Source organism: Ooceraea biroi, chromosome 4 (assembly GCF_003672135.1).
Source record: "Ooceraea biroi isolate clonal line C1 chromosome 4, Obir_v5.4, whole genome shotgun sequence".
NCBI classification, from domain to species: Eukaryota; Metazoa; Arthropoda; class Insecta; order Hymenoptera; family Formicidae; genus Ooceraea; species Ooceraea biroi.
The window spans coordinates 11,986,893-12,005,044 of record NC_039509.1 but is presented as its reverse complement, the minus strand read 5'-3'; the positions used below and the strand labels follow the sequence as shown (position 1 = coordinate 12,005,044).

At 40.8% G+C, this 18,152-nt stretch overlaps 1 protein-coding gene across 4 annotated transcripts in view; it reads right to left on the bottom strand.

The window, feature by feature from the left end:
- LOC105278832 (alkaline phosphatase) overlaps positions 1-18,152 on the bottom strand; it is a 181,486-nt gene that overhangs the window by 17,673 nt on the left and 145,661 nt on the right. For all 4 annotated transcript variants that reach the window (XM_011338232.3, XM_026968813.1, XM_011338223.3 and 1 more), the window contains exon 8: positions 5,998-6,119. In XM_011338232.3, coding sequence (XP_011336534.1) covers positions 5,998-6,119 — 122 coding nt within the window. The remainder of the gene's footprint in view (positions 1-5,997; positions 6,120-18,152) is intronic.

Genomic DNA, 18,152 nt, shown 5'->3' with positions numbered 1-18,152 from the left:
TGCTTTAACCTAACCTAACCTAACCTAACCTAACCTGGTTAGGTTATATTTTCCGAAACTGGAGCCTCGGACAGCTCGTTTTCAGCCCGCTTCGCGGGAGGTCGGGGGCAGGGGTTTCGCCCTCCCCCCCGCTGGAATCCGTGCCGTGTACCAGGTGATCAAAATCTGTACGGTAAAATCTGTTACACTGGTTCTGGCGGGGGGCGGGGGCGAAGCCCTTGCCCCCCGCCCTCCCGCGAAGCGGGCTGAAACCGAGCGTATGTGTCCGGGGCTCCAGTTTCGGAAAATATAACCTTTTGCTTGTTGTGGACGGCTGAAAATTCGTGCAAAATCATTAAACTTCTTTTGTTAATAACTTTTTAGTAAACAACGACCGACGGCTAAAACCTTTTGAAGGTCACTCAGGAGGGTGACCTCTATAATATATGTCAAGGACAAGGTGATAGGAGGTGGGTTCGCTAATCGGTAGATTTACCTTTATTAATATCCAACACGCTTATGTCACACAGAAAATAATAAATATAAGAACATAAAGATCGCTTCTCTGATTCAATTGTTTTCTACGGGTGGAAATTTAATCTTAGAGGGTACTCTTTGTAGTCTTCTTCGCAGTAAAGTGCAAGGGGGATAGTAAAACTAAAACGCGACGGATGGTCCAGCGTTCGTATTTATTCCAAATACACAAATAAAAGTCTTGCCAGTGTCCTGTGCTTTTGCATTCCCTAAATCCTCTCGGCGTCCACGCAACCCCCTGAGAGAAACCCCCTACCAGCGGCAATGATTGCGAAAGGCGGCGGGTTCGCGCTGGGCGGACTCGTCGGGACAGTATGTAACTGAGAAACGACCATGGAATTATGGCCCGTCAGGAGAGCGTTAAGTATCGCAAGAGGTCGGCGTTATCCGGCATCGGTATATCCCGAAGTGCGGCGATCTTATTGGGTAACGCGAAAGCTCGGGATATCGCGGAGTGAGATACTTCGCTCACTTTATTTCAACAAAATCCGCGAAATAGACCGAGCGCTTACCGAGATAAACAAGAGAATCTGATATAAAAGGTATAATGACAATAATCATTGAATTTATCGAAGCAGTCTTTAAGCCGAGGCAGAAATTGGGTTCTTAATTCGCTTATCTTGTATATACATATGTATATACCTATTTTATTTTCTTTTTATCTAGAAATAAAATTAATAATAAATCCAGAGGATACAATTAAAATGTGGAATTGATTGGATTTATTATTGACCCGTGAAATTCAATGTTTAATTCTACGATTTCAATTAGCTGTATTTTTACATTTGGATTAATACATGTTTCAATGAAGCGACATACAATATAAAGCAACTTGTACGAGAGCATTATGATTTTTTTCAGCGGCTGTTGAAACCATATTTCAGGATCTTGCATTTTGTTCCGCTTTACGTGTTTCTACTCTCGTTTCAGTAGGATGAATTTTAACGTTAGCGAAAATAAAAAGAAATAGCGCAGCTAAGTTTGCGCGAGGCAAAAACTTCCAGCTATGCCAATGGACGCGAAGAGGGTTGCTGTAAGACATCCACGAGAGGTGGATATTTCATGCGGGGTGAATTGCAGAGCCGGGTGAAGTCGACCATGCAGAGCGGAACAGATTTGTGCTACCCTGCATCTCGAGGAGCTGCAAGAGTGCGTAGTATAATCAGAACGAGGAAAAAAGAGGCGCGATAGAAGCTCAGGGCAAGTTATTGAAGTTGAAGAATTCTCATTAATTTACGCGCTGTATTATGAGAAGGAATCGAATCAACGTTAGTTAAATAGCTCGATATCAGCGGACGCGATATCAAAGTGTTTAATTCTTCCGAATATCTGGAGGCATTAAATTTCAGTACGTAATCGCAGACATAAATCATTGAGATATGCAGTAATGTATTTTATTCATCTCTCTTTTCATTGCCATGTTGATATTTGAAATGTAAAGGTGTAGGTACGTGGTACTTAAGGATATATGTGTGCGTATTGTATTGTATCTTGTTCCTTCAGTAAAATTTTCAGGTTTAAGTTGTGATAAATATAAAACTATGTAATATCTAACTTAATATAACCACAATATAAATTAATATGTAACTAATTTTTGCATAATATATCAATAATATTGCACTGACCGCTAAATCAACTATATCAAATTTGATATTGTCATATTGCGATTTTATACTATTTAGTAATGCACTCATGTAAAACCATAAAAAGACACAGAATTGTAAAAAGAAATATTTCCGTTCTGGATGGTTTCACATGTGAACACGGCAAAAAACATTTTTTTATTTCTGTTAAAAACTATTCTCGTTAAAATTTTTATGTTAGAAACGCAATGTGTCTATAAATTTAACACATTGTTGGTGTGTTAAATGTATAATCAACTAATCCAAAAGATAACATTTTATATGTGATAGTAAAAATTTCATTCTATAACAGTCATCATATTAAATCAATCTTTTCCATCGTCCATTAACGACGACGATGACGCGCAGTGCGACATTGTGCGAACCATTCAAATAATTTAATAAATTTTATTAAATCTAAATTTTTAATAAAATTGAACATTATAAATATGTTTACTTTATAAAATTTGCCTCTAGAGATTGTAATTTTTCTATTAATGTTACGTTATATTATTAATATTATTGTCTAACATATTCACATTATGTTAAATTAATATAAAAATTTGAGTGGACATATGAAATATATTGGATTTAACATAATGTTATGTGTTCTCCATGGCTCAGAATAAATAGTCCCGATGAAAAATTTGATCACTCTTTGCTTTAGAAACAGCGTATGCATGTTTACACCGTATTTCATATTATGATTATGAGACTCACTGCTAATGCCGGTTTGTAGTAGATCTAGATTTACGTGTTTAATACATACCTGACGTTCATTGTGCGAATCACATCCTCGTAAAACGAGAGCGACTCTGCCTCTCTCTCTCTCTCTCCGTGCAAAACAGGGCGCTTCTTGTTTCGCGTGATATCGATTTATGTGAATTTACGTTTACATGGTAATTCGGAGAGATCGGCTCTACCACGCGAATCGAGAACTACGCGATATTATCTCGCAACAGTACTCTACGATATATTGTCCCAAGCATCTCTAAACCAAATTACATCCACTGCGTGTTACGTACATTCTAATAGATAGAACGTGCAAGTAGTTTATGATGAAATTTATATTAAAAACTTATATTTTCCAAATATCTACATAACTTGCAAAAATTTGATTGGCAATAAAAATCCTTTGAACTTATAAACACATATTTTATTATCTTAATTAATTTAATTATTTACTAGCCTTAAAAGTAATCTTTCTCTGAAATGCTTTCGATTCTAATTACAAAGTATATAGATTTAATAAAAAATAAAAAATATCTTATAAAGTATTATACATTTCATTGAAATATTATCAAAATCGCGTTTATCCTTGATGTGGCTCTTTTATCATCTTTTTAAATTATTTCTAACTGCTTTCGTATACACAGGATTCAAATAAGTAACAAGGCAATGATAACGTAAAGTTTTTTAAACTTTCTCAACAAGAGAGATAAAGCAGCGCTGTCCACTCTGATTTTTGCGTGCATTTTCCATTTCTCCAAGGTATATTTAATTATCTCGCAAAGCTAGTGAGGAAAGAAACTGAACATGGACAATGTTCAATGAACAATGCAGCTCGGGCATACATAGTTATAATGATATCGAAGTAAAATTTGCAGGGAGTTATATTCAAGCGACCATTGTGCTTCACTGAGAATGATTACTATAATAAGAAGACGTAATTTCATTAGAGCTTTTGCAATGTTCCTGTTACCGCGGCCGCATCGATACCGCTTAGGGTGCCGAAATGCCTCCTTCCGCCCTTGCGAGCCATAACGATCGCCGGGACCAGCAAGGGATGAGGGAGGCAGGTCGACGTAATTCATCGCCCCAATGGCCATCCAGATTTTAATCAGTTTCTTCCCCGGCCACTTACCGCTTTATGACGATTCACTCTGACGGAGCATTTTGAGAAATTGAATAATCATATCCGACGAGTCACCGGCAGATGATACCTTTAGAACGAGTTTCTCAATGTATGTCGAGAGACCAGCAAGACTGCGCGGATTGCCACTTTGTAATCTCCCGACAAGCCGCATTTTTTAATATCGCGGATACGGGAGCGATAACGAGCCGGGCGGCACTCGTGCGCGAAAGGAACACGCGAAAAATGTGCCCGTTCCGTCTCTGGATCGCTTTTCGGGCGAATAAAAAGATGACTCACCACTGGCCGTGACTTTTTGGTGCTTGATATTAAATATCTGGGTGTCTACAACTCCAACAGATATTGTTTTAAACCGAGCTAAATAATGAAGTACTGTCTAATGATGTTACAATCCGCCGTACGTTAATCAGTCGTCTAATGAGAGATCGTCTGTAAAAAAAAGCCGTGATTCCAGAGAAACCTCTGATGTATATCTTACGCATTTCGCGCGTGTGTGCATACTCGAATGCAATTACGCTTTCCTGTCGCATTTAATTTTACAGTGATGCGGTGTATTATGTCTAAGTAAAGTGGCAAAAACGCATGCGGAATTTGCATCTGTGAAACCGGTTGAAAGTTGACATCCGCACACTCCACTATATCAGACGGAGTAAATTACTGCACGCACGTGTTTGGCATAATAATGTGAAAGCAGTACGCGAGCCGAAAGAGCGCGAAATGATCCACCTCGCAATATAACTCGGCGATGTCAAATAATGTATTTGTAACGTAAATATTCGGTGGGTGCACAAATATCCGCTCGATAGATTATAAACACGAAATGAAATAAAACTAGACGACTAGTGTGCGCGGGAAAGAGAGAGAGAGAGAGAAAGAGAGAAATCGCGAAATCGCGAAAACCAGTTAAAATACGTGGCAGGGTCTTTTGTCTTTTGTTGACACAGATTAATATAAATTCATATCGCCGCGTAAATACGTAACATACAAAAACTTGGGAAGTGAAAATGCATTCGCGCCAATGTAACACGCAACGAGAGCGCGCGATCGAAACGATAAATACAAACTCTCGTAAAGATATGTTAGCAAAAGAGATTACATCAATATCGAAATCAAAATCGACAACAAGCGCAAGCAGAACTATCGCGTATGGATACAAAACATAAATAAAATATAATGTATAAGAATAAATAAACCAGTCACAACCACCGAGGCACGTTACTTTGTTAAGTCCAGTCGAACCAGTTGGAGATGTATTCTATCGTATTGAATATTGTTATTGTATGAATATTATATTGATCCTTTGCGATCAAACCAACACACATGTGCGTGTCCATCGAAAGGATTGATGCAGTCTCGCAATTCGAAATTATAAGAGAAAATAATTTACTCTATTAAAATATCTAAAAAGATAACAAAATTAATCTTGTTGTAATATCGATGATGAAAAGAGTTTGAAAAATATCTCACTTTTCTTGCAATAAATATATAGACACATCAATTCACATTATTAATTAAAAATATTATTTGAAGCTATTTATATGTACAAATGTTATAATGTTTAAAAGAATTTCGTTTTTTTTTCATATTTCCACAATGCAGAATTTCGATACAGGATTTTATGATAAAAGTATTACGCACACGTATCTTCTCAAATCCACTATGCATCAAATTTAGCTCACGCGTGCTGCTGCTGGCCAACGCAGTTCGCTTTTTTCATTTAGCGCTGAGAGATTAAAAATTCTCAGTGCCCATCGAGCGCAGTACTTTCAGGATACTCGAGGAAAGTAGTCGGTTGTAGATAGGCAGTCGGAAGTGCTCGACGGAAATATATTTCGCGATGGCGTGGCGCGACGACGGTACGTGATGGATTTTCAAGCGCGGCCTCGATTTCGCCACTCGATCATTCCGCGATCCAATAAACACTGGCGGACTACTTTACGCGCATACGAAGATGAGATGCGTAAATGAGGAAGACGGGCCACCCCTTACCTGAATGGAATCTTTCCCAGCTTCCCGCAGGATGCTGCGTGGCTGCGTGTAACCCGGGCCATTGCTGTAGAGCAGCGTCGTGTAGGGCTGCCCGTCAACGTCCGACACCTTGCTGTCGGTCCCTGCGAAGAAGAGAAATTAATCGTGCGTTTTATCGGCGGCGTTAGAGATGAGTGTATTATCAATCAACCGCGTAACGCAGAGGAGTCTTGACTCGCGACTATAAATTTATCATTACGATCCACGTTTAATAAAGCGTCGTGCGGGATTAAAATATAATTTCACGCCTTCGGAGGAGCTCAGGATCCCTCGCCCTTATAAAGAGGATCGTAAGTGTACCTTGCGCATTAAATACTGGTAACTACGGGGTGGTCCATTAGTGACAGTGATACTTTCGGTGTGCCTCTTCGACCACGACGGTGGTAAACTTTATTCGCTAACTTCTCCGTTGGGGCACGCTCACCTCTTATTACGACTCGACGTAGCCGCTCGCTGACGTGAAGCCGCCTGTGTGCGGCCTTACGCGCGGAACGACCCTCGCGCCCCAAGAACGAGACGGATGCTTAACGGTAGAACGGACGGATGAAAAAAGAGGAGATCGAGAAGAAGATGTAGAGACCATGGTGATGGGGGGGGCCGGGGGAGAAGAAGAGCAGAGACTCCGGGACATGCCCGCCGGTGAGATATGTTTTATTCAAGGGACTTTCTTCCTCTTCACAGCGCGCAGCCACCCTCAAAAGTAGACCACCGGCGTTTCGAGAGAAAGAAAAAGAAAGGGAGAGAGAAAGAGAGAGAAAGGAAGAAACTGCCCGTCGTTTAACAATGTATAATTTAACCGTTTATTTGCCGTGCGCGAACACGCGGCGCTCACTCTAATCGAGGCGGGTCGCTGCCGCTTCTCTTTAAACTTGCCCTCCTCACATTTTACGCCTGATAGACCGAAAACGCCCTCCCTGTTTCTTCGAGTAATTGCACGCTCGCGTTGCTGTTGCGCGTCACGGCTCTTGACTGATGCGCATACACCCACCGTCTATTTCGCAGTGCATCCCCCATGTCGACCGACCAGAAGTAGTCCGGGAGGAAATCGTTCGTAATGATCCGTCAATCTAATCTATGTAAATTCTTAGGTGGGTCCTCGGTTTGAGCGACGTGACTGTAACTTACCGCCGCCTTCTTTACAGGCAAACAGTGCGGTAACACCGCTGAAGAACAAGTAATATAACACATAGACGTTGTAATGGTCTTTTAACCATCTTGAACCGGACTCAACCAGATATGTTATCAATCACTTGTGTCAACAGTTTTTACTTTGCTGTGAGGGAGGGTTTGGGGTGCGCAATATATAAATCAGATATTTGGGGTTGCGAGAACTTTTTATGTGTCCCAATAGATCCGAAAGACTTAAATTGGACTGTAGAAAATTCTCAAGTGCCTACTACTTATTTATTAAGTAATCACGAATTGAAATAATTCCATATATATTAAAAAAGAAATACATTACTTAAATAAAAGATGATAACGACTATTAATTACATGAGCGGTCATTTACTGAAATATAAATTGAAATTAATTGTTTCCGAAACATAGAATTTATCGAAACATACGAAACAAGAGATCGATTGTATTGCAAGCGAGAGAAACGACAGACAAAACTGTCAGCAACCAGAAAATGCTGCTCAAGTCGCGATGATCGGATTAATGAATTTTATAGGAACTCCGAATGCCTAATTGCACTTCGCTGCAGCATCGATTTGGTTAAACAGCTCGCTGATAAGATCTGTTGAATCATGCGAGAAAAGAAAGGATGCCCCTCGTTACGGTAAACAGTGGCGCATTTCACCGGTGCTAAGCATTTAACGGGCGGGGGTGCTGGTGCGCGGCGGCTCTCTCTTTCTCTCCCTCTTTTGTAACACTTTAATTGCCCATCTGTAACGTCTGACCTGACATGTAATGCCGACGTCAGGATCGCGAAATGCCCCGACGCCCGTCGTCGTCCGGAACGAAATGAACCTTTGCGTTCCTTTCGGGTCGGTTGGTAGAAACTCACGAATTACACGGCGAGCGGACGGGGTTGCAAGGGGATGGGGAAGGGTGAAAGATACAGGATCACGAAGTCGGCAAAGTAATATCCTGCAATCTGCCTCTCGAGAGCTGGGCAAGGTAAACTCGAGCCCCGGATAAGTGGTTATACGTGTGAGCGTGACTTCGAAGAGCCAACGATCTTGTCGATGCAGATAAGTCTCGCGAAGTTTTCGAGCCGGCAGGCGTGAAACACGATGTAAAGTGGCGAGTGCCGTAAATAGAAAGGGGTAGTGCCTCGCGAATCTAATCGGCGCGCGGTCTTCTGCAAGTCCCGCGGAATTAACTCCCTCCCTCTCGTTTATTCGCGAGGCTACCTTTGCGAAGTGGTGCTTCGCGATGAGAAGGGCCGTCGCGATGGCTTCGTTACGCGATTATTAACGCGAGCGGAACTTGATGCGTATTTCGCGAAAATTTTCAGCTAATACCGATACGCGATACTTGCGAACTGAAGAATTACAATTTACGTAAAGTTAGCACGTATTAGAAGCTATAACAGCAGCTTACATAATATTAAAAGTTATAATGGGAAAATGCATAATGCAAATATATTTTATCATAAATCTCTCATCATTTACATATATAATTTGTAATACAATTACACGGACGTGGCCAGAATGATGTAATGCTGGTTAAGGAGGGAACACGAGCGAGTTACTGAAGCAATCTAAAGTCGTACGACCACCAATCACATCCAGCACGTTAACCAAACTCGAAAGAAAGCTTAGTACCCATTACGCTGCTTTACTCACGTTTAGCAAATAGCGGCGGGTAGTGCAATATGGCGGTTTGTTCTCCTTAGATATAGCTCTTTATTCCGGTCGTTTACATAGCGAGCACCCCGTACTTTAGAACTCGTCGTGGATTAATGTCCGATGTGCTTTATCGGCTTGCACGATAAATTACGTAACGTAAAATTATACGAAGTTACGTGCGTAAGATTAAAAAAACGGCGCGATGCGGACGTTCCAGCGCTATTTGCGCTCGCAACGGTATGTATAAAATATCAAGTGGGAGTAATTAAAGATTTTTTGATATTGTCGAAGAAACGTCGCACATCCTGCCCACCGCTAACTATTGCCTAACGATAATGAATCGTGGTTTTGGGCTATGCCGCTTACGGGTAATGCTTTGTGCAATATAGCTGAGCCGATTATGCGGCAATATTGCGCCATTAAGTATTAATTAGCACCCTGAAGTATCGTGCATTAGGCAAGGCCATTCTGAAAGGCAACGCGCCTGGAGACGGGTCGCACCAGCTGAATTGCACGTCGATAATATTGTAGCAGTTACGGTGCACGGTTATGGCACTTAACATGAAAGGAACGAGGATATCTGTGCATAATAATGCTCTCGAACCAAATTAATCCAGCACTATAAGACGTTATACTGAAATAGCCGTAATACAGAAAGCTCTGTTAATGTCGCTGACGCAAGTCATTGTCTCATATTACGTAAATACGCACGTACGTGCAAATAAGAGGGTCTATGATTTCATAAAACTATAACGCTTGCCATATATGTGTCGTAATGAATACGAGTTCATGAAAAACAATCTCGGTGAAGATGAGTCTCCAAAAGACATAAATTTTACGATGCTTGAGCAAGAAGAGGAAGTATCGTCTTTAATCAATTACGCAACGTCGAACCACAGCGCATTCACGAATTACCGTGTTATTACCGAACCAAACACGACGGCGGAAAGGCGGATTTATGGAAACCTTCGTCATGAGTGTCTAATCGAAAGCTCGAGCGGGAATCCCGATCCGCCTTCTCGTGATCACGAATCTCAGCAGCGATATCGCCGCGTCTCATATTTGGCCACAGAAAAGAATTCTCATACAGCGTCATAAAAGTCGAGAGGATACACTGTGTAATTTAACTTGCTGCTGGCAAGTATTATATGCGCCTTCGTGAGCGGCCACTATCGCGTAACTTTCCAACTCCCTGCCCGTGATTTGCTTCCGTGATCTTATATATTTCTGAGTTAATGGATCGAGCTTCTCCGTGGCGTGCCGCGAATCCCGCCGTCCTGGCACGGTAGGTCCGACAGGACGTACCCGACCTGATTTACGAACATTTCCCGAATTCCGACGCGCGAGGGGGACCTCCTAAAACAGCCCCCCCCCCCCCGGCAACAGCATCGCGATTCGATCTGTTTCGACCGTGGCCCACCCACTCGTTGATCACGATCGTGTGTCTGTGGTAACTCTTGCTTGCTTGACACATGGGGTGCGAAAGTTATTGGATTAAAAGCAAGGATTGTTTCCCCGATTTATCTCCTCAAAGATGATCGACTCCTACAGCGATAGATAGATAATGATACGATGCTTAACACGTATTAATTAGAGATCCAAATTTCGTATGATTAAAAACCAGAAAAACAATATTCCGATTTAATTTAGCTATTTTATATATTGTTTATAAGTAAATAAACAATTTTCTTGATGTTTTTCTCCTCGCAGCTTGCAAAGCACGATTTTCTTTCCTCTGGCGGTAAATCATCAGTAAAAATGTATCGTTGATGTCGCTAAGATTTCCCCAACAAATCCGATTCAGTCTTTCAACTTTTTTTGTCTAGGAAACTTCGCGTGTTAATCAAATTGCGCGTTTCGGCAAATCCGTCTCAACGTTTTTCTCCTGCCGCGTGTCGCCGTAGATCCTGACGTGCTGGACTAATTCGCGGTATTCCAAGAAGTTCACTCGAATTCCGTGCTATCCAGAATAACGCGTAGCACGGCCTGCAAAAACGTCACGCTATCCCTTCGCATCGACCTCCTGGATTTATGGTGATAAATCGTTGCGATAGAGATAAACGCACTCTACGAATTGCCGGCCGCTGCTCTTCGACTTGGCCCATTTTCTCCATAGAATACCAAATAACAGTCAATGCCGATTGACATAAGGAGAAGCGAGAGACATTCTTCCGCTCGAAGTGGCAGGCAACCGTCGCGACGCGTCGTAGCTCTTAGCGGATTAATCGCGGCGTAGCTTCCATTTTCTCCTGAGTAATCCCGCGAGTTCGTTTGCGAAAGACTCTCCTAAGTGTAGCCGAGCCTCTATGTAAATTTGTGATGGCAAACGCAAATATCATAGAAGAATCGCGCCATTACGGCGGGCGCGGACAAATTTGCTGAAAGGTGGGCGTTTCAGCCACTTCGCGATCGGTTCTTTTATTTCTTCGCGAAAACATCGAGACGCCGATCTCTTGAAACGCAACGATATTTTTCATATCGAGACTCAACTATGAAAAAGTGATTACAGTTCGGCACGAAGAACCCATAGAAAATTAGTAAAACTGCGGAAACGTTGTCTCATGATATAATATAATCGCTTTCAACAGCTTGTACATATAACTAATACTCTGGTTATGAATTCATGCATCTCCATTAATAATGTTATTCTCGTAACATGAGCGCTGTTAGAACTCTCGTGATAATTGAATACTGTACTAGACACAATATACGTTACAGTTAACCAAACATGTTCCTAAGCTCCTTGATGACCAACTAATGCACGCTGTTGCGTTGTCTTCTGCTAACTTTTGCATCCGTATTCATCTCCGAGAGAGCTTTCTCAATGGTCGCATAAGGTCACAGTAAATAAACTTGCCGGATCTTGTTTTACGTACATTACATACTACTCATTAAAAAGCTCTGCTACTCTTTGCGCAGAAGCATTAAGACTTCTACTGAAGAAACTACTTTAGCCGCGGAATCGCACGCACGTTGGCAGATTTCAGCGTTTTCCGCTCGACAGTTTTCGATTGCGCGAAATTGAATCGCGAATAGTTTTGTTTATTAATGCGAAAAAAGCACAGTTACTCTTTCATTTATTTTTGCAGCAATGGATATTTCTCAATTTTTCAAAATTTATTATATTTTTACGTTATTATATCGCATATCATTAATATTATATCGCATTTTGATACGTAAAAATTTCTCTTGCTATTATTTTTCTGTTCATTTTTGTCTACGTTTTCGTCCATATCTGCATGTGCGTGATGATGTATAAACGGATTATTCATAAAGGAATTTAATAAAATAATTGGTTTCGATACGCATATATTTACATTTGAAAGTTTTAATGAGACTGATTTTGTTGCCAGCTGCAATATAGATCACAGACAATTACGAGGACGATTAAATAAATATGTAACAAATATGTTCGATGTTCGAATTTAAAGGGTGGGATTAAAAAATCATAAATTCCGCAAATATAATTATGCAGCAGTTATTACATTCAAGAATCGTGTTTCCAATCAAAATTAATCGTGCTGATATGCATTTTGTATTATTGAAAAAGTCAGAGGCTTAAGGACTGATCCTTTAAATACGAACCACCCTGTATATTTTAAGCTGTATATTTCGTTTCATTATATTTGAAAGTAAATTAAATAATTCTCGTTTTCACATAATCTTTTCTTATCAAGTTCTGCGAAAACCATATGAAATAATCCAAGTTTAATTGATCGATGCAACGACCATAAATCATTTTTCTGCTTATTCTTGTTGGATACGGAAAAAGAAATGCTTTATTCTCTGGTCATTCTGCGTGGAATCACGAAACCGATGATACACACGATAATACATATACGAACGACGATGCTGTTGAACTTCGGATGACTATACTTATTTTATTCAAGCCGCATCGCATCGGAGACATTTCAAGCTGACATTATCTGCCACAAAAGCAGTCAGCGATCTTGACAGTGACGTTTTCCATAAAAGATTTTCTCCTCGGAAAAGCAAGTCGCAAATAGAGCGTACGTAACGTGAAGAAAAATCACGTGCATTTTTTAAATATTATATTCATGTAGAAGTTTCAAGAAAAAAATAAAAGGAAGTTATCAAGAAAGAAAGAAAATCATTAACGTCATTGCATTAATGTCATTGTTGAAAGATTATTAAGTTTTATCAGATATATATTTATGTCCGTGTATCCGAACATTTATATGCTCTGCTTATATCTATTACTTAAAGGAAAGGAATAAACATTAATTGTGCGCACACGCGATTTTACAAACAAATTTTTTACCTTTTTTACGTCAATTACAGGCCACAAATAATTTCGAGCACCACAAGTACTCGAAGCTATGAAGATTGCTTTGCCGGAACGAGAGGCGGAAACCGAAGATTTTCTTGCTCCACTTGTCCTGTCCCACATAAACGAGCACAGCCATCTCGCTCTAACGCGGATCGGTCGAGTTTTGCAAGTCCCGAAGAACTCGCGTTTATTTCCTGCTTCGGAATACATCGGACGCACTCTTCCGCCAAGCACCTCGTCTATTCGATTACTCCGTCAAACCGCAATTCCGATTCCAACCTGGACAGTGTCTCCCACATGGTGTTCCGGTAAAATCGAAATAAAGATATCGCAAAAAATACGTCAGAAATTATAAACGAGATTACGTCATGCGAGTACAATTTGTCGGCGACAAATGAAAAATTGGAGACGCATAACACGTAAACGTACCTTTCTATTCAATTTTTCATTTAAAACAATTTATTTTTTAATCAAGTTGAATTTAGTTTTCCATGCTCTAATTTATTTGATTTTTGCCGTGGTCTCAGTTTCGCGGAACTAATTCCTCAGCTTCGTATAAAAGCAGTGGATGAAGCTTCTCGCGGCTTTTTCCTAGAGATCGCAAAGAGGTTTGCAGGTAAATTAAATTGGGAGACACTGGGGATTTTCCTCGCCCTCGGTTTCGTTACGTCTCAAGTCCTGCATGAATGCGCGCAAGCTAGTTGGTTAAATCGACGGAAACCAAGCTGCTCCGCGGCGGTGTGAACAGATTTAATTGATATAATTTAATTATGAGCGCATTCTTGTTGCAGGTGAGATTTCAACACTTACTTAAGGTTTTCCTTAACGGAAAAGAGCTTAGTGGAAGAAAAGTAGAAGCATAAATTTAAGTCAGTTGATAAGTTCAGAATAATAAAATAAAACAGTGGAATAAATAATGCCTCTACTTTTTAATATTATGTACACCACGACAAGCGGGTAAACGATATGGAACCATTCGTATGCTATCTTTTCGTACTCAGCAGTGATGTTCACAGAGCTACGTTTTCAGTTTAAAAAATACGATAACAAGTTTTTGTTTTTAAATATGTTTTTTGCCACCGTTGTGAGAGGAATCGGTGATGAAAATTGTTCCAATAGCACGGGCGCGTATTTCAATTATCGGATAAAATTGCTGATTTTGTAGTTCGGAATGTTGCGACTGTCCGTGCGCAGAAAACTGGCTGGTTAAAAGTTTCGGCTTTTATGCGATTCCGTTCAACCGTAATGGAGCCGCTGGCATCGTCGGTCCAGGATACCGTACTGGAATCGCATGACGGACCTCTTTATAGCCCGCATATAAAAAGCGTTTATGTGAGCAGTTATACGTACGCATTGATGTATACTCAATAATGGCCACGCATAACTCCGTGGAAATGTTGCGTTTTTATAGCAGCGGGAAACATTATCTGCGGATGGACGGGTGCGATTTAAATGCATCGCTCTCGATCGCGCTTATTGCCACGGATATTCACGCGATCACATTCAAGAACGGTATACGATATACATGGCCGGGAGCTAAGATGGAGACGGAAGATCAATGACGCTTTCAGCGTCGACAAGTTGCGTAAAAAAAAGAAACAAAGTGAAAATTTCTTCTTCCACTATAGAGCATTCTCCATTGCATCGCGAATGAGAAATGCTACTTTAAAATTCTTGAAAATGCATTTGCATTTGTGCTAATAGAACACGATTTTATTAAAACTAGAAATATTTAATATTGCTCTCTCTCTCTCTCTTTCTCTCTCTAAATATTTTGTTATTTTCTTGTTGCATGAAGCAGAAAGTGTCCTCGCGAGATCCATAAGATTCGTAAGCATTTCAAGAAAAGGTACAAAAATATAGCTTGCACGAGTCATCAAATTCAGCTTTTACGCTTTAGAATCTCAATTATGAAAACAGTCCGACGGAAATATCCTGAAGGAAAACACTTTAGGCGGAGGTATCTCTTTAACGATCGCGATTATGGCTCCGGCGGAAAAAGCGGAAAAAGTTGCTTTGCATACTCGGCAAATCCAAGGTGTACACTGCTGCCGTATAGCCTCGGCTATTGTTTCGCACGTGGAAATCTAGATGAACGAGATAAAGTCTCTAAGCGTAACACCGTAGCTCTCACCACTCCGTAGGCAAAGCTCGAAACTCTACGTACAAAAGCGGACCTCTTGGCACTCGCGCCTAAAAGGTGCGCTTAAAAGCGCTGTCACAACGAAAGAGACTCGCTTTGCACGTGTGCACAAACCCTGCAATCGGAACTTCAGTAAAGCTTTTATTTGATTGAACGCGAAATTCAAATACGCGAGTGTCACGCAAGGCACCGTGCAGTGCCGTAAATTAATTTGTGGTTAGCTTAAGTAACATGCATAGGAAAAACATCTTAATTTAACAGAGAATTGATAGAATGTATACATCTTTAACAGGATTTTTTAATAAAGTTGCGATTTAGTTAATTAAATATTTATGGTTTAAATAAGCTCACAGATGAAAATTTTATCGCATACAAAGATCGTAACTGTCGGTGATCCTCAAAGAATGCCGCTTTTTCAATGAAACTTCCGATCCCTTTTATCGAAGAGAAATTTACGGTGAGTGCAGGATGTCGTATAAGTGAAATACGAGAATCATTACGGATTTTTTTCAGGTTTATCGCACTGCGGCTCGTCTGCAGAATAATTAAACTGAGAATTCCCGCATTCTTCGCTTTACATCGATCTGTAAGTGGTCAATAACCAAACTGAAAAAGTTGGCAAGTACGAGGCACGATAGCTTCCAAATAGTTCCTCAGCAACGTAATTCAAGATGGATTAACTACTTGGGGAGTTTCAATCTATTCCGGCACCGTAACCCATATCAAGTAATCGTGGCAACAGGAAACGCGGTTGGACCATCCGCAATTACGTCGCTAGCCAGAACGTGTCCCCTTCTTTGTTAAATTTACATCGGAATGAAAAATGTCCGCTAGCTTAACTGTCGCAACCTAAATTTCAACCTTCATGTGCCACTGCGAGTGCAGACTAATTTGCACCACGTTTATCGTTCCTTCTTCATGCTTCTTTTTATATTTTCAGTAAAGAGAAAAGAAAGCCAGTTATTCGACGTAATATTATATGATAAATAATTATGTAATTACGAAAAGATTATTATATAATCACGAAAAGAGGGAAATATATAAATAAATAAATATGGGTGTGTGTGTGTGTGTGTGTGTGTATGTGTGAAATTAGTGTTGCTATCCCGTAGATATATCTCTAATATCCAGAGAACCAGAAAATACGCGAAATTATGCTCGATATTTCACGCGCTAGTAGCGTCGTACGAAGCAAATGATTTTTTACTTGAGCGATACTTTATCCCATAACGCGAGCAGTCATGAGAGAACTCTATATCAGTTCGCATCGATATCGGGCAGTCAGTGTGGCGTGAATGCAATTAACTTCTTAACGGTCGTTCACGAGGGTGACTCGAGCATGTAACTTACGTAACTCCGCGGCAAATAAATTATATCTCGGCGCGTACTTTAATTGCTTCATCCAATATGCTCGCGTGAGCAAAGTAACCCGGCTTAATGAACGGCTCGCAATAAAAGCCGTTACTGAGCACTGTGTCGCGTGAATCGCTCGCGCAATTTCTCTCTCGTCCCGTTTTTCGCTTCTGCCTGGCCTTTTTCCCGCTTGCCGTTTGGCCGAAAGCTGTTCCGCCGCGCTGAACGCCGACCGTTCGTTCGCGACCGTTTTCTCACCATGACATCAACAGGAACTGGTTGTGGGGCGATATTTTTTCCGGTAGTCTTGAGAGCAGTCAATTCCGATTGCGATAGACAAACAACTGTATGTACGTCAGAAGTCCGTTGAACCTCAGGACAATACGCGACCCTTTCCGTGATATAAAATAAAGTCCGGGGGGAGAACTAATTTTCGAATACACGCAATCCGCTCGGACGTAAAATTCCATGGCTGTGACGCGGAAAAGTTACGCGAAGAAGGGAGAAAGTTATGGTACACGTTAACGCACCATATTAAAAAAAGGAAAGGAAAGAAAATGAAAAAAGGATACAAGGAAATAACTTTTTTCGTAATGCATATTACACGCCGTTTCCTTTCGTTTCTCGAACTCCGGTAGCTACGGTAAGTTAGTTTCATAAAATGTTCCCCATCGTGAATGTAAAAGCTCGAAGTGTGAGGTGTTCCGCGCCCAAACGATGTGGCATTAAGCATCGCGCTTTTACAAAACTTACTGATGAAGGTATTCCGCCTTTCCTGTCCCCTTCGAGTTACCCTCTCGGAACGTCTTTCGAGATTTCGTAATTGCGACGGCAGTTGAAAGCATTGAAGAAAACGCGGGGATAGTTAGATGGATCTCTATTATTGATCGAGTTAATCGGTCGCAATATTCCTACAGTTAATCATTGCAGGAGCAGTAATACCGTTATTTTAGAGACGGTGAACTTCCTTTTGCTTAGAAATACTCTTACACACCGGACATTCCATGTCTTTATCTTAATATGTCAAGGCAACCATATCACACTTCCGACTGACACGACCGACAGCAATTTATAGCGTCGCCAAAGGGGACCAGTCGGACCCGTTGACAATTTCATCCGAGGATGCTGCGGTAAGGGAGAACTTGTTACGTAACCCTAATCCTGCCATGGAAACCCGGACAGAATGAGGAAAAAACCGAAGATAAAGGACGCACTGTAATCGTGTAACGCACCTAAAAAGTCTCCTAATAAAATTGCTAGCGATTTCGTGAATCTCGTTCGTTTTATTGCCACACCATCCATTTTGTTCCTTAATTTTCGACTTTGGCTGTACATTTTTTATCAGATTTTATATAAATTGTCGCACGCGTAATGTAACGTGGTGTTGCTAAAACGAGTTGATAGGAAAATAACAAAGCACGCTATATGAATTTGTGCTGCGCGTGGTCAATATCACACTTTTTATGAAAACATATAATTTTAAATTTTTTGAACTACTTATCTTTTTTTCCTTCCTTTTTCCTCTCAAATGCGC